At 36.7% G+C, this 22687-nt stretch overlaps 1 protein-coding gene across 1 annotated transcript; it reads left to right on the top strand.

Annotated features, from left to right (window-relative positions):
- The first annotated feature begins 1437 nt into the window (after positions 1-1437).
- Positions 1438-21901, top strand: parvab (parvin, alpha b). The gene is made up of 13 exons (XM_056265821.1): positions 1438-1687; positions 7223-7312; positions 7400-7470; positions 8145-8247; positions 8327-8467; positions 9733-9848; positions 10290-10348; positions 14409-14428; positions 15321-15382; positions 15473-15541; positions 15634-15735; positions 20247-20319; positions 21209-21901. Exons 1-13 carry the CDS (start codon positions 1552-1554, stop codon positions 21280-21282), a joined length of 1116 nt encoding a protein of 371 aa, XP_056121796.1. The 5' UTR covers positions 1438-1551; the 3' UTR covers positions 21283-21901.
- Positions 21902-22687: the final 786 nt, after the last annotated feature.

The raw sequence follows: 22687 nt of genomic DNA, 5'->3' as shown, positions 1-22687 counted from the left end.
TTGCAAGAGCTCACCAAAATTGGACAGTTGAAGACTGGAAAAATGTTGCCTGGTCTGATGAGTCTCGATTTCTGTTGAGACATTCAGATGATAGAGTCAGAATGTGGTGTAAACAGAATGAGAACATGGATCCATCATGCCTTGTTACCACTGTGCAGGCTGGTGGTGGTGGTGTAATGGTGTGGGGGATGTTTTCTTGGCACACTTTAGGCCCCTTAGTGCCAATTGGGCATCGTTTAAATGCCACGGCCTACCTGATCATTGTTTCTGACCATGTCCATCCCTTTATGGCCACCATGTACCCATCTTCTGATGGCTACTTCCAGCAGGATAATGCACCATGTCACAAAGCTCGAATCATTTCAAATTGGTTTCTTGAACATGACAATGAGTTCACTGTACTAAAATGGCCCCCACAGTCACCAGATCTCAACCCAATAGAGCATCTTTGGGATGTGGTGGAACGGGAGCTTCGTGCCCTGGATGTGCATCCCACAAATCTCCATCAACTGCAAGATGCTATCCTATCAATATGGGCCAACATTTCTAAAGAATGCTTTCAGCACCTTGTTGAATCAATGCCATGTAGAATTAAGGCAGTTCTGAAGGCGAAAGGGGGTCAAACAGAGTATTAGTATGGTGTTCCTAATAATCCTTTAGGTGAGTGTATATCACAGGATATATTTTATGTAAGATCTTAAAATGAACTTTTTGAATGTTATTGGGAGTGCAATAACAACCAGGCTTCTTTTCAGTCTATAAACTCAGTAAGAGATGCCCAGTAAAATTTGCCTTTAGGAACAGTAATTTTTTTTTATTAGGAAGAATTTGTCGAATAAGCTTATTATTATTATTATATATATTTTTTTCCGATAAATAGGCTATATTCTTATTCCATCTAAGATCAAATCAGGTTCTTTGGTGTCACTCTTACTAAAACTTAAATGACATTTTACAAGTTGAGCACTGCATAATATTCTTTAAAGGGTAAGGGGAAATTATCCAGACATACATTTTTCATAAGACAAAAAAATAGGCTACCAGATTTTTAAAAAATTGAAAGAATTCCAATTATATGGTATTCAAACCATGTTTAGTCTACTGCTAATTCAAACCATGTTTACATCCACTAAAAGGATGTCACTTCCTGTAGGACGATGTCATTTCTTGTCCTTAAAGTGATTTTATTTCTATTAGAGAAAGGAATTGATAAACACATGACATTTTTTGTAATAAATCGCCAGTTCGTCATGTTAGAACGTATAGCTACAGCCACAAAATGTATTCATCCCATGTTAGATTAATTGTGATGTTGAAAACTAACTTAAATAGTTTATACACAAGTATCGCGAAAGTATCGGTCAGTCAGTCAGTCAGTCAGTCAGTCAGGGCGGGTCTGGGAAACGCGCTCGCGCTGCAGGGAAGCAACAGAGTCATTACACTAATTTTTGGAATTCCGCTTCCGTTCAGTGGAATTCAATAATTCTCCACAACTTTAATCCCGCACGTCCAGATAAGAGGCACATCCACATTTACTGTTTTGCTTATCAAATGGCTTCTTCACCGCAGAAATCACCGTCCTCGCCGAAAGCTCCCACTCCGAAGTCGCCTTGCTCCAGGAAAAAAGATGAGTCTTTTCTTGGAAAACTTGGTGGAACTTTAGCAAGAAGAAAAAGGGCAAAAGAAGGTGTGAATTCAACTTAACTGCACGGATAGCCGCTGTCTCTGATATTAGGCTCTCTTATATTTCATTCTATGCATGTCAAATAAATCTCTCTAAAGCTCACTGATGTTAAGGCATGGATCTGTCTGCTGTACTGTATATAGTTATGAACACATGCACTATGTTTGTTTCATTTTATTTTTGAAACAAAAAGTAGTGCAGTAGTGCAATATTATATAAGTTATAGGCTAATAATATAATACTATTTTTACCATAAGTTAAGATATTTTAAAATGTGCTTTTTATCTCAGAAAAATCTTTCTTTCTTTCTTTCTTTCTTTCTTTCTTTCTTTCTTTCTTTCTTTCTTTCTTTCTTTCTTTCTTTCTTTCTTTCTTTCTTTCTTTCTTTCTTTCTTTCTTTCTTTCTTTCTTTCTTTCTTTCTGTTACTTGTTTAATTCTGACCATGTAAATTGTAACTATTACACTGTTGTTGATATTATACTTAACAATGTGAGTGTTTACAAAAGGCTGCCCGTCTCTGCTGTGACCATATAAGGAAGAGAAGTGGCTGTTTTAAATACTCATTGTGAGATTTGGGGTAAATATGTAAAGGATATGCATGAGAAAATTATTGCCTATTTTCACTTTAAGCATTCTGGGTAACACTTCATTTTACAGTGTCCTTGTTACACATGTTACATGTACTGTAGCAATATCTATAATAGGCATAATTGCATGCAACTAACCTTATACCATCCCTACCCTAACCCTTTAGTAACTACATGTAGCTAATTATTATTACTCGGTACTTAATGTATAATTTCACTGTAAAAAGGACACCTTAAAATAAAGAGTAACTAATTTATGTTATGAATATAATCATCCTGTTATGCTGACATCCATTGCTCATTCAGAATGTCACTGCAGATCCTTTGACATTCATTTCATATATATATATATATATATATATATATATATATATATATATATATATATATATATATATATATATACGTATATATATACACACACAGCATAGGAGTGATGGAATTGTTTGTCTTGTTTTTTTTGTCCCATGTGGCAGAGACATATTTAGTTAGCTGGTATGTTTATTTGTGGGTTTAGATTTTCACCGAGAGAAAGAACCACAAGCCACAACAGGAAGTACCATCTGGCACCCCGAGAGAAATGAAAAATCTTGTCAAAAGTTCATTTACAAGCGGTAAATCTGCTGTTATGGATACGTTCTAAACCTCTGAGTTCATTGGGAAGTTGCTTCTCCTTGCCCTCCGCTGTTAGAAGCAGCAGTGATGGCAGGATTCGGCGTTGATTAAAAACAGGATGTCGATATCTCTAGGGATCTGTACCGATTCTTCTTCTGGACTGCCTCTCACAGAGATGTGCTCCAGCATTGCTTTAGTGATCGGCCAGTATCGACGGGCCACTGGGCAGATGGAGACAGAGAGGGTGTTTAAAAGATCACCTGCTCGAGACACCATGTGCTGATTCACAGGAAGGCAGACAGGGTCAATTAAATGAGAGATTCAATGGAACAGCAAGATTCAGAGGCTTAATCTATAAGCATTAACTAACACTAATCTGTTAATAGGTTTGAGAGTTACACGTCCAATGTCCACTATAACAATAGCAAGCTAACTAGCAATTCCCCACTGACGGCATATTCATGTCATGTCATGCGAATTGCAATCCCTTTTGAAAAAGAAGTGTGATTAATTGTGTAGAATGTGCACCTGAAGTGTACTTAAGATCTTAAAAATATTTAACAAAACAACTACTAGCAGATAATTATGAAAGCTTGCTTCCACCAGGGAATAACACAATTAAAAAATAATTGCGACTTTTTATCTCACAATTCTGACTTTTTTTTTCTCACAATTGCGAGTTTACATCTTCTAATTCTGACTTTTTTCTCACAATTGCAAGAAATAAAGTCAGAATTGCGAGATATAAAGTCGTAATTGCAAGATATAGAGTCAGAATAGAGAGATATTAAGTTGCAATTGCGAGATATAAAGTCAGAATTGTGAGATGTAAAGTTACAATTGCGAGATATAAAGTCAGAATTGTGAGATATAAAGTCAGAATTGTGAGAAATAAAGTCAGAATTGCGAGATATAAAGTTACAATTGTGAGATATAAAGTCAGAATTGCGAGATATAAAGTCAGAATTGCGAGATATAGTCGTTATTGTGAGATATAAAGTCGTAATTGTAAGTTATAAAGTCAGAATTGCGAGATATAAAGTCGTAATTGCAAGATATAGAGTCAGAATTGAGAGATATTAAGTTGCAATTGCGAGATATTCATAATTGTGAGAAATAAAGTCAGAATTGCGTGATATAAAGTCGCAATTGCGAGATATAAAGTCAGAATTGTGAGATATAAAGTCAGAATTGTGAGAAATAAAGTCAGAATTGCGAGATATAAAGTTACAATTGTGAGATATAAAGTCAGAATTGCGAGATATAAAGTCAGAATTGCGAGATATAGTCGTTATTGTGAGATATAAAGTCGTAATTGTAAGTTATAAAGTCAGAATTGCGAGATATAAAGTCGTAATTGCAAGATATAGTCAGAATTGAGAGATATTAAGTTGCAATTGCGAGATATTCATAATTGTGAGAAATAAAGTCAGAATTGCGTGATATAAAGTCGCAATTGCGAGATATAAAGTCAGAATTGCGAGATATAAAGTTACAATTGCGAGATATAAAGTCTGAATTGCGAGATATAAAGTCAGAATTGTGAGATATAAAGTGGCAATTGCGAGATATAAAGTTACAATTGCGAGATATAAAGTCAGAATTGTGAGATATAAAGTCAGAATTGCGAGATATAAAGTTACAATTGCGAGATATAAAGTCAGAATTGTAAGATATAAAGTTACAATTGCGAGATATAAAGTTACAGTTGCGAGATATAAAGTCAGAATTGTGAGATATAAAGTCAGAATTGTGAGATATAAAGTCAGAATTGTGAGATATAAAGTTACAATTGCGAGATATAAAGTTACAATTGTGAGAAATAAAGTCAGAATTGTGAGATATAAAGTCGCAATTGTGAGAAATAAAGTCAGAATTGTGAGATATAAAGTCGCAATTGTGAGATATAAAGTCAGAATTGTGAGAAATAAAGTCAGAATTGTGAGATATAAAGTCAGAATTGTGAGATATAAAGTCAGAATTGTGAGAAATAAAGTCAGAATTGTGAGATATAAAGTCAGAATTGTGAGATATAAAGTCAGAATTGCGTGATATAAAGTTACAATTGTGAGAAATAAAGTCAGAATTGCGAGATATAAAAGTTACAATTGCGAGATATAAAGTTACAATTGCGAGATATAAAGTCATAATTGTGAGATATAAAGTCATAATTGTGAGAAATAAAGTCAGAATTGTGAGAAATAAAGTCAGAATTGTGAGATATAAAGTCAGAATTGTGAGATATAAAGTCAGAATTGCGTGATATAAAGTTACAATTGCGAGATATAAAATCATAATTGTGAGATATAAAGTCAGAATTGTGAGAAATAAAGTCAGAATTGTGAGATATAAAGTCAGAATTGTGAGAAATAAAGTCAGAATTGTGAGATATAAAGTCAGAATTGTGAGAAATAAAGTCAGAATTGTGAGATATAAAGTCAGAATTGTGAGATATAAAGTCAGAATTGCGTGATATAAAGTTACAATTGCGAGATATAAAATCATAATTGTGAGATATAAAGTCAGAATTGTGAGATATAAAGTCATAATTGTGAGATATAAAGTCAGAATTGTGAGAAATAAAGTCAGAATTGTGAGATATAAAGTCAGAATTGCGTGATATAAAGTTACAATTGTGAGATATAAAGTCAGAATTGCGAGATATAGTCAGAATTGCGTGATATAAAGTCGTAATTGTGAGTTATAAAGTCAGAATTGCGAGATATACAGTCAGATCATATACAGTAATCAACCATCAGATTTGAGGGAGAAGTTTACAGTTTATGTCAAATTTAGGCTTTCAACCAGTTAGGTGCCTCTACATCAGTGTTATTCACCTCCGTCCTTCGGATGAGACGTTAAACCGAGGTACTGACTCTCTGTGGTCATTAAAAATCCCATGGCACTTCTCGTAGAGATTAGGGGTGTATCCTGGACAGATTCCCTTCATTGGCTCTTTTCAATCATGGCCTCTCAATAATCCCTATCCATTAAAGCCATGGCTCTATCACTCTCTCTCCTCTCCACCGATAGCTGGTGTGTGCGTGTGTGTGTGAGCACACTGGTGCCGTCGTATCATACGTTTGGAGACTGAACACTGGTTGGTGAGGAGAGATCCCTGATATGATTGTAAAGTGCTTACAGTAGTCCATTGTAAAGCACTATATAAATGCCTCATTCGTTCGTTTGTTCATTCATTCATTCATTCATTTGTTCATCCATTCGTTCAAAAATTCATTCATTCATTCATTTATTTGTGTGTTCATTTGTTCATTCATTCATTCATTCATTCATTCATTCATTCATTCATTCATTCATTCATTCATTCATTCATTCATTCATTCGTTCTTTTATTCATTCATTAATGCGTTTGTTTGTTCATTAGTCTATTCATTCATTCATTCATTCATTCATTGTAGGGTTGGGTTTAGGTGTGGGATAGGGTTAAACTTAAATTTTATTAAATTTATATTATTTTATTTTATAAAATTTTCAGACAGGAATGTTGTTTCAGGATCAACAAAACATGTTGACCCAGGGGCGCGTCTAACTTTGCAAAAACAGGATTTATAAAAAAAATTATGCTAGAATTTTTTTTTATGTTAAAATTCTCTAAAAATACACTCTTCACCTTCAAAATAATGTTGAAATGGGATTTTAGATATTTTGTACTGGTTTCTGAACATTCTTCATTTTGGCAAATATTGCTGTATTGATTGAAGGTCTGAATTGTAGTTCTTTTGTTAATCTGAGCGTGTTCAGGGATGAATGCATAGCATTAAATGAGAGGCTTTGAGTAGCCCCCTCCCCAGTGAGGCTAATACTGCATAACTGACCTCCAGTGATGAGAGGCACAGCTTAAAAAGAGCTGTGTGTTCAGCTCTGCCACTTCTTTGAGTATTGCTGCTAGATGATGCTACAATTGATGAGGTCATATCATACAATATTATAATAGTTTGAGCGAAAATATTAAGCTACTCAAGGTTTCTTGCATCAAAACACTGATGATTTTTCAATAACAAGACTTAATATCTGAAGTAATTTTTCTTCTCCTTTTTTTTACCTGGGTGTGACTAATGAACCAAGTTTATGAACAGACAAGGCTTGGCTGACATATAAAGATGTTAATTAATCTGTTTGACATCAGAAAGTTGTAGAGGTTCAGCTTCAATGAAAGGTCATGAGGTCAGAGTTCTGAAACTTACTGTATATTTCATCGTAGATTGAGATCTTGTGAAGGCAAATTAAGTTGTTTATGACATGCAGCATGAAGTGGTTCAAGAGAAAATCTTTTTTATGCGTTGTGTTGTGTTGTGTTGTGTCATCTTTTCATAGTGTCTGAGCTACAGGAGGAGGGGATGAATGCGATTAACCTGCCCCTCAGCCCCACACCCTTTGAGCTGGACCCTGAAGACACCATGCTTGGTAAAATCTCTCAACATTACTAATTCAGAGTTCAACCACACAGCCTCTGTAAGCCTCTAAAAGCTTATTTCCCATTTCTCTCAAAAGACGAGAATGAAGTCCGTACCATGGTTGATCCCAACTCAAGGAATGATCCCAAACTCCAAGAGCTGATGAAGGTAAATCAACTGTTCTTCTTCGAGAGCTTTGGCCTTTGATCCCAAACTCCAAGAGCTGATGAAGGTAAATCAACTGTTCTTCTTCGAGAGCTTTGGCCTTTTTCGTTCACTCTCTTGACTTGCAACTCTCTAAACAAGTTAGTCTAGTGGGACAGTTGTCATCTATCATGCAAAGAGACTCATGTTCAAATCCTGATCTAATTTTATGCCATAAAAGAACCATTTTTGTTTCCCCCGAATAAACAAAAGATGAAAAATTCTTAATTTTTCTTTGTGCAAAAAACACTTCTTTATCTACTATAAAGAAGTTTGTGGAACGGAAATATTCCATGGACATTAAAGGTCCTTTATGGAACCATTGATGCCAATAAATAATTGTTATTTTAGAGTGTACATCAAAGTAAAATACAGACTCAAAAGATCACATTGGTATTCACAACATAAATTATATATATAAAAATAAATCAAACTACAGTATGTATATTTATAATTGTACAGTATATCATCCTTAGAATAATGTGAAACATTATTTGAAGACATTCACTAACTAATAATAGACCCCCAAGCTACTTTGGGATGCATGGATGATTGTAACTCATAAGGGTAGTTTTGAGGTAAGGTAGTCTTTTAACATACATATTCAATGATCCCACTTCTCTGGTGTTTCATGACAGGTGCTCATTGATTGGATCAATGATGTGTTGGTGGGAGAGAGAATCATTGTTAAGGATCTAGCTGAAGACCTCTATGATGGACAGGTTCTTCAAAAACTCTTCGGTGAGGAATCAGTTCTGGAAAAGAGCCTATATTGTTGTTCCATTAAGACCCAGTATAAATATTGTGTATCTATTCCCAGAGAAACTGGAGGGAGAGAAGCTGAATGTGGCTGAGATGACTCAGTGTGAGATCGCTCAGAAACAGAAGCTGCAGACGGTTCTGGAAAAGATCAATGACACCCTCAAAGTTTCCTCCAGGAACATTAAATGGACTGTTGACTGTGTGTACTGTAGCTTTTTTCTCTTTGGCACGCTATATTATACTGTTCATCACTCAGCCACCAATTGTGGTCACTGGGTATTTCACTGATTCTGCTTAAAGGGATAGTTCACTTTGAAATTAATTTTTGGTATGTTTTAGCTTATCTCAAGGGCATCCAAGATGTAGGTGTCTTTGTTTCCACAGTAGTTTCAATTTTGATATTTTTAGGTCAAACCGTTCTTGTCTGTCAGTCATATAATGCAGGTCTACGGTCACCACCTCAAAGAGCATGCACAGAGAAGTCCAAATTAAACATGATTTAATGACTCGTAAATGTAAGTACACATTGATGGCATAAGACACGAAACGAGCGGTTTGTGTGAGAAAACGAACAGTATTTATATCGTTTTTACCTCTTGTAACCACAGCCACGTCCAAGTGATCTGAGGGCGCGGGCGCTTCGGTCTGCGCAAGCGCCGGAAAGCGCTGGAAGTGATCTCTCGCGCGTGTACGTCACTCATTGTTTACACAGAGATTTCGGAAGTGTTACCTTTCACTGTGAAGATCTAAACATATTTAGATATACAGAAAATCGCAATGGAAGACGATTTCGATATATCAACAGACAACGTTGAATTTTTTTCGCAACCGCGCGAGAGATCACTTCCGGCGCTTTCCGGCGCTTGCGCAGACCGAAGCGCCCGCGCCCTCAGATCACTTGGACGTGGCTGTGTTTACAAGAGGTAAAAACGATATAAATACTGTTCGTTTTCTCACACAAACCGCTCGTTTCGGTCTTCGGCCATCAATGTGTACTTACATTTACGAGTCATTAAATCATGTTTAATTTGGACTTCTCTGTGCATGCTCTTTGAGGAAGTGACCATAGACCTGCATTATATGACTGACAGACAAGAACGGTTTGACCTAAAAATATCAAAATTGAAACTACTGCGGAAACAAAGACACCTTGGTCTTGGATGCCCTTGAGGTAAGCTAAAACATACCAAAAATTAATTTCAAAGTGAACTATCCCTTTAAGTCAAGTCATCTTCATTTATGTAGCGCTTTTATCAATGTAGATTGTTCCAAATCGGCTTTACAGTGATAATAGGAAATTAAAGTAACAGATTGTTTTGGCTTTATGGCACCTCTAGAATAAAGTTAAAGGCTTAAAGGTAGGGTTGGCAATTTAGGAGCGGCTAGCAATAGCAAGCTAGTTTTGAAAGCATTAGATCCCTCCTGTTGTTGCTTCTGCTGTTTATTCTGTTGTGTTTTTCTCAGCGGTTCATGCGAAGAACATTGTGGCCATTCTTCACCTGCTTGTGGCTCTTTCTCAGCATTTCCGGGCCCCTATCAGACTGCCAGACCATGTGTCCATTCAAGTAGTCGTGGTCCAGGTGCTTTTATTTCTCTGTTCACATAGCCAATTCATTAGCTTAAAGCTTCTCAGCTGCTATATTGTTTTACTCACATTTAAGGGTCTTGTCGCAATGGACCTGAATGAAAACATGAGCAACAACCTTTGTAAAAGTTCTGTGTAAATGTTCTTTTAAATCCATATTGTCGCAAAATGGCAATTGACTTATTGACTGAATAATTTTAATTTTTTTGGCGTTTCATGAATGAGCTACAATGATTATAAAGAACTCGTTTTTAAATAACCTTTGACCATACACATACCATAGTAATACTGTTTTAACTTGGTATCTTATTTTATTGTGATGTTACAGTAATCACAATAGCTGAAGCTTTGTTTGCCATGGTGAATTTCTGAAAAAGGTTATAAACTTTTCCTTGCTTTTTACATTATTTAATAAAACGTTTCTCTATCCCAACAGAAACGAGAGGGAATACTTCAGTCTCGGCAGATTCAGGAGGAAATTACAGGCAACATAGAGTATGTTTTTATTTTTAATTCATAACAGAACTTGCAAATAAAAGAGTAACACTTTACAGTACGACATGTTAACATTAGCACAATAGTTAGCATTAGTAAATGCACTGAACTAACGGTGACCAACAATATATTTTATAAACATCCCAGCTGGCATTTTAACGTCGAGTCACTGTTGAATCAACGTCAGGTGCCAGTGTTGGATAACCGTTGAATTTTGTTTAGATTTTGTAAATCAGATTGCAAATTGGATTTTGGAACAACGTTATTTTTCTACTGATATATTTCAACAAAATGTTTAAAAGTCATGATTGTAAAAATAATGTTGATTTGACGTACAACTCAAAAAATTTTGATATTTCTTGAATCCGTAGTGAGTCAACAACACAACTTCAACTATTTGGTGTTCAACGTTGTTTTAACGTTGAATTAATGTTTTTTTCATAAACTGACATTATTTCAACCACATTTAAACGTTTAATGTCAGTCGAATGCCAGCTGGAATTAACCAAGATAAAATAGTATAAAATAGGCTACTCTTTATTCTTAGTATATGATAATGCACTAATGTTGATCTATAAAAAAACCTTTATATGCTATAAATGCATTTATAATGCTAAAAGCCCTGATATACTTCACGTGAAATCGCAGAACGAACCTGTGTGACGTAATTTCGAACAAAATCAGGCCAACACTAAGTTCTGTCAGGACCACTATCGTCAATGCGATTGACAATTAGCATACAGTTTGGATTGGAGGTGGTAAACGTGATTTCATCAAGTACCACATGTTCCATGTCCCAATCAACCAATCAGATTTGAGGGACAAGTTTACAGTTTATGTCAAGTTTAGGCTTAGAACCATGGTGAAGTACTTAAACATCAGTGTTATTCACCTATCATTACCCTCTGATTTTAGGGAAAAGTTAAGGGTAGGGTTAGGTTTAGGGGTAGGGATTGGGTAAGGACTACATTTTGGGACAGGAATGTTGATCCAGGATCAACAAAATATGTTGATCCAGGACCATGTCTTACTTGGCAAAATCACGGTGACCGATTGGAGGTATGGTTCAGGGCAAGAACTGCCTAGCATGGATAAGAGCAGGCAGAGCAGCAATAACCCCCCTTAGGGTAAACAGAACAGAACCAACATGAATGTATTGCAGATATCATTAATTCAATATTTTAATGTACAACATAATTCGAGAATTGAGTCTGATTCAAAGGGGAATCAGAATGCCACACTGACTGACGAGACGAGAGGAGGAGCTGGGGATGGAGGAGGGTAATTCGCTCCTGAGAAACGCGATATCTGCTGGTAATACTGAAGTAGCTTATATAGAGAGCCTAAGTCCCTCCCCTTCCGGTCGACCACCATGGGACCTTATTTCGGAAAAATATTGTATGGTAGTCAATGGCGAGAGACAACAAATATTTTGATCTCGTTTGAATTGTGCCCTGAATTACACATATGATGTTTGGCAATTTAAAAGATACATTTTAAAGTCAAGAAAGTCGCTGTTTGATGTAAAACTGTTGAGGTATAAGACTGTGAAAATACGTAATTACAAAGACTACAAACCCAAAAAAGGCGCACATTTTCTCTCAATAAATGAAGCTAACTTTACTGAAGCTAACGTCTGTCATTTCTTCTATAGTCTTACGTTATAATCGTAACGTTACGCCGTCATGCCTGAGTGTTTTGTACCAGACTGCACACACACGAGCAGTGGATCTCGCTCGTTGTTTCGCTTCCCGGGAGATGTATTTCATTGATCGATTTTCACATAAAACTAAATGTTACTCTTCTGTTTCATGACAAACTGCGACTTTCTTGACTTTCATAATTATCTTTTAAATTGACAAACATCATATGTGTAATTCAGGGCACAGTTCAGACGGAATAAAAAGATAAGTTGTCTCTCGCCATTGACATACATAATTTTTCCGAAATAAGGTCCCATGAGCCGGAAGCGGAGGCTCTCTATATGGATGCTGTTATAGGCGTCGTATTCCTATAGGTAGACGTGGATCAGCTGAGAGTGTGATCCACGTCGAGGTCTGATGTCTGTGAGTGAAAACATACAAGTCACTGACCCTGTTTTTCATGTTTAAAGGGGTCATATAATGGTACATGCACTTTTACAAGTTGATTGTACTGAAATGTGTGTTGGCAGTGCCTGTACACAACCATCATAAAATGATAAAAATCCATCCAGTGTTTTTGTTTTAATCTCCTTATATGTTTTCCCCTGCCTCAAATTGAGCCGTTCGATTTTGTGACGTCACACGCTCGGAAACCCCTCCCACGATTGTTGATTGACAGCATCGTTTCAACACAGACCCGCCCTCGCTCGTGAGAGCTGTCAATCATAGTCTGCGTGGACCGGCGCGGTCATTGTTGATATGCTGGAGCACTGTCTATGAGCAGAATGGCGTCTAAGCGATTGTGGTGTTCTGCTCTTGGGTGTAATAACGAACACAGTCATTTTAGTGTTCCTAAATCCGAACCGCTGAAGACGCAGTGGCTGAGTTTGTTTTCGAAGGGAATATTCCCCACGAGCAACGTCAATGCTCTCATGTTTGCGCGAATCATTTCTCACCACCAGACTGCTTTATAAACGAGGGTCAGTATAAAGCTGGATTTGCTAAGAAACTGCTCCTGAAAAAAGATCGGTACCAGCTATTCGTGTTCCTGCTGAACCTCTAGAACAACTGAAGTGAGTGTAACGTTTTATTAAACTTTATATTACTATTTATATTTATATTAATCTTTGCAAATCGCTACCTGCACACTTCACAATGAATGCTAAGGTTTACACTTAGGGTGCATTACGGCATGTTTTCTATGTATGATGTTCTCAATATAATTCATAATCCCACGTTTATACTGAACAACGCGTTATGGTTATTGTGTTATTGAGTTACAAATGGTGTGTACGCACAGAACAGAGAGGCGGAGTCAGCAAAGCTCATTATCATTTAAAGTCATATGCACTGAAACGGCGTGCTGAAAACAGAGTTGTTTTTGACCAAGTAAAATAAGTGTTTTCTTACAATACTAATGAGAATTTTTAATTAAAGTATATCACAAACTTTTAATTTAGACCCTAAAGAATCATACTAGCTTGTACAAAAATGGCATTATATGACCCCTTTAATACTGTAAAGCTGCTGTATCTACTGTATAAAGTCCTATATAAATTAACCTGACGTGACTTAACTGGAGTGCCGAATTGCAGAGCTGGTACAAACATCCACATCGCGATATCAGATGCTTTCTTAACTTCTGTTTTCTCACCGCTGTCATTTTTGTTGTGTTTATTTTGTTATTGAGAGCACGTATTCATCAAAGCGTTGCTCTCAGCAGTGTGGGTGTCATCTGGATGCTCGCTAACAGTTTACTGCTGGTCGTGTATTTCGATTTCTTTTTACCCCTAAGCAAAGAACGAAAAGAACTTCGCCTTGAGTATATCGGGGCCTAATTCCCTTTTGCAGGACAAAAAAATGGAGAAAATGAACAAGGCAGAGAACAAGAGTGTCTGTCGTATTGTTTAACATTTGGTTTACATGTTAAAATATGATCAGGCATCTGGTGGCTGGTGACATGAGAGTCATGTAGCAGTGGTGTACTGGGTGTGTGTGTGATTTGCAGTGTTGTAGAGGTTGCTCTGCCAGTTCTCCACTGCTGCTGCTGATTATCATTGGTCCAGCGGGCTCGAGATAAGGCAGAGAGCAGCTCCTCGGGCAGCAGCTGCTGAGACATGCCTCTGCCCCGGCAGAGTCGAGCCGCTGCTGGGCACACGTCCACTAGGCCAATATCCTGGAACCCAGTTCTGTTTGATCAGCCCGCTCCTGGGACCGGAGCATCCCCTTCCCCCCTAATCTTTTTGTTTGCCTTTCATCCTGGCACTCTTGATACGACCCTCTGATTTTGCTTGTTATTTTGCCATTTAGTGACTGTTTGTGTAAAACCCTTTCAGTCAAAGATAAATAGATTGTGGGTCTCTTTTGTTGCTCAAATTATTATTGAAATAATAATCCTTTTTTTTCCTTCCCCAAAGGGCATTGTCTGGAAGATATGGTGAGTATTATTATGTTTGCTTATATTGAAATGTATTTACAGTGGCCTGAATAACATTTTGAACAATGTATGAATGCATCTGTATTAGATAGATTTTTTTAAATAGAATATTTTTTTCTAATAAAATGAGACATTTTTGAAAAGAAAAATGATTCAGTTAAATTCCCCCTGTAGTTAATCATTTTATCCCTTAAAACTCATCTTTGATCACCAAAATAACATTTTTAAACGTTTTTTCCTTGAAAAAAGTCTTCATGTCATAAAGTAGCTTGAATGTAACTCTACACCCTTGCCTCATTTAATATACATGGTTCTATGAATATGCAAATGAGCCCCGCCTCCACTCACTCACTCCAGCTCAGAGATCCACTCGTTGACGATCACACGTTGATCTGATTGATTACAAGGTAGTTTGTGACGTCAGAAACACCAGCGATTTCAAACCGTGTTTTTCAGACTGTCTTTGATTCACTGCAGTTTTAAGAAGAAAATACTCAGCAATGCTGTCGACATGAATTTGCACATGTTTTTTCTTAAAGCATATTAAAACACCACATAGACATAAAAATAACATTAAAACTTGATTTTCACCACAGGGGGACTTTAAAGTAACATTAAATATGTAGTACACTAATAGTATTATATCCAAAATATATAAAATTAAACTTTAAATGGACATGAAAAAAATTAAGTGGTTTGAGTAGCAATGCAGAATAGCAGAATTAGTAAAAAGGGCTTTTCTAAAATGAACCTGTAAGAAGTATTTGGACACTTTGTTGTCAAAAGTTCATAGTTGATGTGATGTACTAACCCTCAAAAATAAAATTAGACTGTATATGTTTTCTAATGCCTCCCTGGAAATGAGCAATCGTGTCATATTTTACTCTAACAGAGCGAGACGCCTTTGATACCCTTTTTGACCATGCGCCAGATAAGCTGGATGTAGTGAAAAAGGCAAGTGCACATCACACTATTTCTCGAGAGGTTTTACACACTGAGAGCTTTGACTCTTGACTCTGAACTTTTGGTCTCTCTTTTTTTCAGACTCTTAACACATTTGTGAACAAGCACTTAAACAAGTTGAATCTGGATGTGTCGGAGCTGGAAACGCAGGTAACATGATTTTGACTCACAGAATATCACAGACAGACATGTATGTGCATATCCAAAAAACTGAAATCTTAATGTTTTGCGATTCCCTCCAGTTTGCAGATGGCGTGTACCTGGTCTTACTGATGGGACTCCTAGAAGGATACTTTGTGCCCCTCTATAACTTCTTCCTCATCCCTGAAAATTTTGATCATAAGGTAAATTACTGTGACACTATAGTTAATAATTATATGATTAAAATAGGGATTAAATATACACTCACCTAAAGGATTATTAGGAACACCTGTTCAATTTCTCATTAATGCAATTATCTAATCAACCAATCACATGGCAGTTGCTTCAATGCATTTCGGGGTGTGGTCCTGGTCAAGACAATCTCCTGAACTCCAAACTGAATGTCAGAATGGGAAAGAAAGGTGATTTAAGCAATTTTGAGCGTGGCATGGTTGTTGGTGCCAGACGGGCCGGTCTGAGTATTTCACAATCTGCTCAGTTACTGGGATTTTCACGCACAACCATTTCTAGGGTTTACAAAGAATGGTGTGAAAAGGGAAAAACATCCAGTATGCGGCAGTCCTGTGGGCGAAAATGCCTTGTTGATGCTAGAGGTCAGAGGAGAATGGGCCGACTGTTTCAAGCTGATAGAAGAGCAACTTTGACTGAAATAACCACTCGTTACAACCGAGGTATGCAGCAAAGCATTTGTGAAGCCACAACACGCACAACCTTGAGGCGGATGGGCTACAACAGCAGAAGACCCCACCGGGTACCACTCATCTCCACTACAAATAGGAAAAAGAGGCTACAATTTGCAAGAGCTCACCAAAATTGGACAGTTGAAGACTGGAAAAATGTTGCCTGGTCTGATGAGTCTCGATTTCTGTTGAGACATTCAGATGGTAGAGTCAGAATTTGGCGTAAACAGAATGAGAACATGGATCCATCATGCCTTGTTACCACTGTGCAGGCTGGTGGTGGTGGTGTAATGGTGTGGGGGATGTTTTCTTGATACACTTTAGGCCCCTTAGTGCCAATTGGGCATCGTTTAAATGCCACGGCCTACCTGAGCATTGTTTCTGACCATGTCCATCCCTTTATGGCCACCATGTACCCATCCTCTGATGGCTACTTCCAAGCAGGATAATGCACCATGTCACAAAGCTCGAATCATTTCAAATTGGTTTCTTGAACATGACAATGAGTTCACTGTACTAAAATGGCCCCCACAGTCACCAGATCTCAACCCAATAGAGCAGGGGTGTCCAAACTCAGTCCTGGAGGGCCACTGTCCTGCAGAGTTTAGCTCTAACCCCAATTAAATTCACCTGAAACAGCTAATCAAGATCTTGATTAGCTGTTGAAGGTCATTAGGCATGCTAAAAACTTGTGTGTTGTTGCAAACAGGTGTGTTGAGGCAAGTTGGAGACAAGTTGGAACTAAACTCTGCAGGACAGTGGCCCTCCAGGACCGAGTTTGGACACCCCTGCAATAGAGCATCTTTGGGATGTGGTGGAACGGGAGCTTCGTGCCCTGGATGTGCATCCCACAAATCTCCATCAACTGCAAGATGCTATCCTATCAATATGGGCCAACATTTCTAAAGAATGCTTTCAGCACCTTGTTGAATCAATGCCACGTAGAATTAAGGCAGTTCTGAAGGCGAAAGGGGGTCAAACACAGTATTAGTATGGTGTTCCTAATAATCCTTTAGGTGAGTGTAAATTACTACTGACCTCTGTTTTGAGACATAATTCTGAGTAAAAATGGCTTATTGGACAAGAAAACAATGTAGGGACTGGGGAGGCACTGTATTTTAACGATCCACCAAAATTTTCAAGCTTCAAAAAGCATTGTCAAAGTAATCCATATGAATCGTGCGGATTAAGTCTTCTATAAATGTACATACAGCACATCAAATATGGTTAATGGCAGCATCAACATGCTTGCATGACATGCAATAACGAACCTCAAGCAAGAATGTTTGCACTTTAATTTTCTATTTTTGAAGGTGTTGATCAATGTTTATATGTGAACAAATGAAAAAAAAAAAATCGGTTAATCATATTATACAACAGTCTCTTCAGAAGACTTGGATGAAACTATTTGATTCATATGGATTACTTTTACAATTACTTTTTGAAGCTTGTCAATGGAGGGACAGTGTTATTAAAGGTACAATACGTAACATAAGGTTGACATGGAGCCACTAAATCTCCAACCTCCGGAAAATCACCCGTTTTAATCACTTAACAGAGCTCGTAATAAAACAAGAATCAACATCGGCTTGGCTTTTCAGGGATGTCGAGAACTGAGGGATTTAAAATGTTGTAAAAGCGATGCGGAGATGATGCCGTTTTTATTACTCTACAGGTTAGTAAGGTATTTTATTGAACATATAGATTGCCATATGTGCTCTAACAGAGTTCATTGTTAAACATTATCTATTATGAACGGTCATATTCATCCGTACAGTCACATAGAGCCAAAGCACACCCAAAACAATGTTCTTACGCAAAATGCATGCAGTCTTTTTAACTGCTAGACATAGTGTACCTTTAAAGCAGGGACGTGCACAGGGGGGTTGCTCAGGTTGCCCGGGCAACTGCCCATATGCCCTTCTCACTCAAGTTGCCCTTCCGAGAAAAAAATTAAATCGTACAATGGATGCAGAATTTCACGTAGGCCTAGATTAAAAAAAAAATCGCAAAGCCTCATTCACTTCCATTCGGGCACCGAAAGTGAAAGTCAGTATGAAGGGCAAACGCTGCACGCGACCATAGACTGCACGCAACCGGCGTAGGGCCACGCAAATTACTTAAGGCCACGCCTCCATCTCGTGTCATAGTCATAGCGCGCCGTCAAATGTGTAGCTACAACATCCACGACAAAATGAAGCGAAACTATCCTTCTGGTCACGAAAAGAGGAAGAAGAAAAAAACCATGAGAGTGAATTGCGGGAACAACAATCAGGTAAACTTGTGTTCTCTCCTCTCTAAGTTTGATGTCAGCAAAGTTTGATGTTTTTCGGTCTTGCTAACCTAGCTGGGCAGGCAGTGCATCTCTTGCATCACTTTGTGCCTGACAAAAGTGAGAGTAAAATACAATTATTTATTACGTTTGATTTTGATAAACGACAAAGTGCAACGGTGTTTGTTTACTGCAGCTCGGAAAACATAACCACGTCGTGTGTGTTATCGTGCGTTCAAATGCGCGTGCACGAAATGAAACTCGCATTTTTCAAGCAGAAATATGTGGAGACCAGACATACTGTACAATACATGCACGTGAATGATGGCACTCCCAATCAAAGTACACATTATACTTTTAAAACAAGACACTGATTATCTAGTCTCAGTGTAGTTAAAAACTCTAAACAACTGCACTAATTATGCAAGATAGAAAGCAATGTATTGACAATTTGACATTGATTGACTATTGATTTATAGGCTATATTGAATTAAAAATGTTGATTAGCTGGACATACTGGTCAATATGGATGCACATCCCTCAGTAAATAATAACCATAAATCAAGAATTGCTTCAACATGCATAATAAAAAATTAAAAAATCATACTGATGCCGAAAATGCCCAGGCTGTAGAAAGAACCAAAGTTAATCCCAAAAGCCAAAGCTCAGGGTTATAATTTATTATTTTCTTCTTATTTATGTTTACGTTAATATTCACTTACTTAATAATATTCACTTATTATCTTAACATTCTATAGAAAATACTCTATTCAATAAATATTGTGTGTTTGAACCTCATTCTGTTCTATATTGTTGTACTTATTCTTTGACTGTTTTGTTTAAAGGAGGGAGGATTGTATTGGGAGCGCTGAAGTGTCAGGTGTGACTGTGGCAATGGCAAATGGTTTACATAGCTCACGACATCACAGGTCAGTAGAGGGCCCCTTAGCAGAATTTTGCTTAGGGCCCCAGGGAGGTCAGGATCGGCACTGGGTGTAGCAGTCGATTCTGTTCCTTACTGGAATTCCTGTTCCCTTTACGCAATCATACTACAAATCATGCGTAGTCGCCCAGATGAGCAAAAAGCACAATTGACTGTACGGGAAGCCAAAAGGTTAAAAAAGGATTGTATTTTTTCCGAAATCTAAGCGTTTTTTTTATTTTTATTAGAAGCGAGTTTTTCCGCATCTGTCAATTCAATCCAGATTATTTATTTAAAAAAAATAAAAATAATAATAATAATAATTAAAAAACAATAAACAATAATATGAGGAACTCTTTTTCTCATGTGTATTTTGGTGACATTTAACATATTGTTAATACATTTTGTATACTGTTTACAAAGTTGTATATCATAAACCTGTCATCTTTGACGTTTGCAATCTTTATAAATAATAATAAGACCATAATATGAGGCATTGCGTTTGGACATAAACACGATCAGATAAGGCAATTTGTATGGGCAAAATTCAACTGAATATATTCCTTCATATAGCCCGTGAGTTTTGGGGGTAGTGCCCTTTTTTCAGGTCAGAGCAACTGCCCCACAAAATTCCTGTGCACGTCCCTGCTTTAAAGATTACAAGGTCAAACAAATTATATACACTAATGAATCGTTCACAATAAGACCAGTAAAATGCATTAACAAAAAAAGGTCAGTTTGGTCTTTTAATGCCACTATTTGTTTTAAAATAGTTGATTTCTCAATGTCACTTACAGCATTGTTTTGCATGTAATGTAGGTGCACAATGTTTCATTTTCCTTTGAACTGATGCAAGATGGCGATTTGGAGAAGCCAAAGCCCAGGCCAGAAGGTGAGATTAAAGTTTTCTCTCAGCGTCTTGCAATCCTTGTAATGAATAATATGCTCCACGCTGCTTGATTTCTAAGGAACAGTCATGACATGATGCCTGATTGCAGGAGTTTATTGTAGAAGAGTTGCCATGTGTATCAGTTGAATTGATCTCCTCTACTGTTGCTGTTGAACTACTTGAATGAGAAGCTAATCAACAGATGGGGCTGGAGTTGTGCTGTGGTTGCTTTACTCGAAGGCTTTGTTTAATGCCTCAATCGCATGCTGCATTCACAATTGCATTTTCATTTCACTGCAACGGAGTTCCTCTGTGTAATCACAAGGCTTAAACAACATCTGGTTAATGTGGCGCAGACGATCTAACTGAGAATATGCCTTATGGGCGGCTGTTACTAAATGAGGTTTAATGCAAAATACATTGACACCATGAAATGTGTTGCTGTTCATTATTAGTGGTGATTTCTAAGGCAAGCATATTTATTTTTCATTGCAGGGTGAGAGATTAATATATAGCTTGTGACCAGGACATGATATTGATGTGGGTGTGGGCTTTTTTTACTTAGCAACACCCTAACAACCACTTAGCATCCCTTGTGTACAAGTGTGCTTAATTGTATTGAATGTGCACATGTAGTGTACTTAAAGAGAGTATACTTTCTTGACCACGTTACATAATACACTTATAAAGTGCAATGTCAAATGAAATTTTTTTTGTCGTTTTTATTGCATTGTTTGCATTACTCTAGAGTGAAAATCATTCATTTTAGAAGCAACACTTGCCATTAGCAGTTGAGGTGTCAGGTATGTTGAGAGAGAGGAAAGATTATGTTTTATATTGAAATGAACAGTCATACCTCAGTCATGTTCAGATCTTTTATGTGTCTCCTCAGACATTGTCAACTGTGACCTCAAGTCCACGTTGAGGGTCCTCTACAATCTCTTCACCAAGTACAGGAATGTGTAGTGACAGAGAAGCAGCGAAACGGCTTGATTTAATAAAGCCAAAATGCTCAGTACATCACATCCTTATCAGTATTATATTGCTGTTGTATTTTTTTTCTATTTCTTTTATGTTTGAAATTGAGCATATACGTATATTTATTCAGTCTGAAAGATATTTAACAATCACATTCCGTTGACCTATTTATATAATATTAATATAATATTTTATGATGAATATGGCAATGGACATATGGAAATAATGCACAATACTGTGATACTGTAAATGTATTTTGTTTGTTGTCAAGAGTCACTTTGGATTATTTGGCTTCATCTATCAAATGCATTTAAATATATGAAGTATTTTCTTTTTATGATAGCAGATACAAGATATAATAGAAATGTAACCTATTCTTTTAAAATGGATTTAGAACAATTAGGCTGTGGGAGATTTATATTGGTGCATGAAGATGTTTGCTAGATTAAGAAAGTAGCATGGGCATTCAATTAAAATAGATTCAATTAAAAGGACGCTGAAATTGTTTTTGCACTGTAGAGGTTTAAAGTCACCATGAAATCAAATTGGACCATTTTTATATTTTTATGGAATATGTAGTTTTTATTATTAAACATTTAAACATTTACTTATGTTTCCTCATAATTTTGAATCATAATAACTTCCCTCCCTCTTGCAGCATCTCTTCTCTTCTCTGATGACGAGGGCGGGGCAACCTGTCACTCACATGAGATCCACCAATAGCAAACCACAACCATCCAATCAATTCCCCAATGGACACAATCAAGTCCCGTCCTACATTTTTTTTTTGTTCGAGAAGTGAAACAAAACCACAATATGAATAAAAAAAAAAATAAAAAATAAAAAAATCAACTAAACAATTACATTTGCAAAAAGCACATACATTTACTGTAAACAATTATAGTTCTGACAACATGTTTTTACAGTGCTTTAACTCTTCAAAATAAGTTAAGCAATTTTCAACTTTTTCTTTATAAGTTATACAAGATTCAACTATTTTTTTTTAAAGGCAGTTTAATGTAATTTAGGTTGAAATGACTTAAACATCCAAGTTGATTGTATTTAAAAATCGAAGGCAGCAACTTTTCTTTCTTTGTTTTTACAGCGTTGAATAAGTCTAAAATACAAAATAATGAGCTAAATTAGGATTAGTAGGCCTAAAGATCAATTTCCAAAAGGATAAACATAAAGTAACTTTTTTTTAAAGCTGTTTGTACAGTATAGTCACAGTTTGTGAAAAGAAAATGGTACATTTTATTTAAAAATGTTAAAAATAATGGTTAATACAGTTTTATTTACAGTGGTGTGAATAAGTTATTACCCCCATGCTAAAGTTGCCTAAAAAGAGGAATAAAAAATCATCTTTTGGAAATTGATCTTAATGCCTTAATTA

This window comes from Rhinichthys klamathensis, unplaced genomic scaffold (genome assembly GCF_029890125.1).
Source record: "Rhinichthys klamathensis goyatoka isolate OS25496 unplaced genomic scaffold, OSU_Roscu_1.1 h1tg000240l_1, whole genome shotgun sequence".
Classification (NCBI taxonomy): Eukaryota; Metazoa; Chordata; class Actinopteri; order Cypriniformes; family Leuciscidae; genus Rhinichthys; species Rhinichthys klamathensis.
The sequence above is the reverse complement of the archived record's forward strand: the minus strand, read 5'-3'. Positions and strand labels throughout refer to the sequence as shown.

Excerpts from the sequence above, each read along its gene's own strand:
- parvab (XM_056265821.1), top strand. The coding sequence starts at position 1,552 with ATGGCTTCTTCACCGCAGAAATCACCGTCCTCGCCGAAAGCTCCCACT. Across the intron at positions 7,313-7,399 it reads CCCTGAAGACACCATGCTTG|ACGAGAATGAAGTCCGTACC; the intron begins GTAAAATCTCTC and ends TTCTCTCAAAAG. Across the intron at positions 20,320-21,208 it reads GCCAAAGCCCAGGCCAGAAG|ACATTGTCAACTGTGACCTC; the intron begins GTGAGATTAAAG and ends GTGTCTCCTCAG.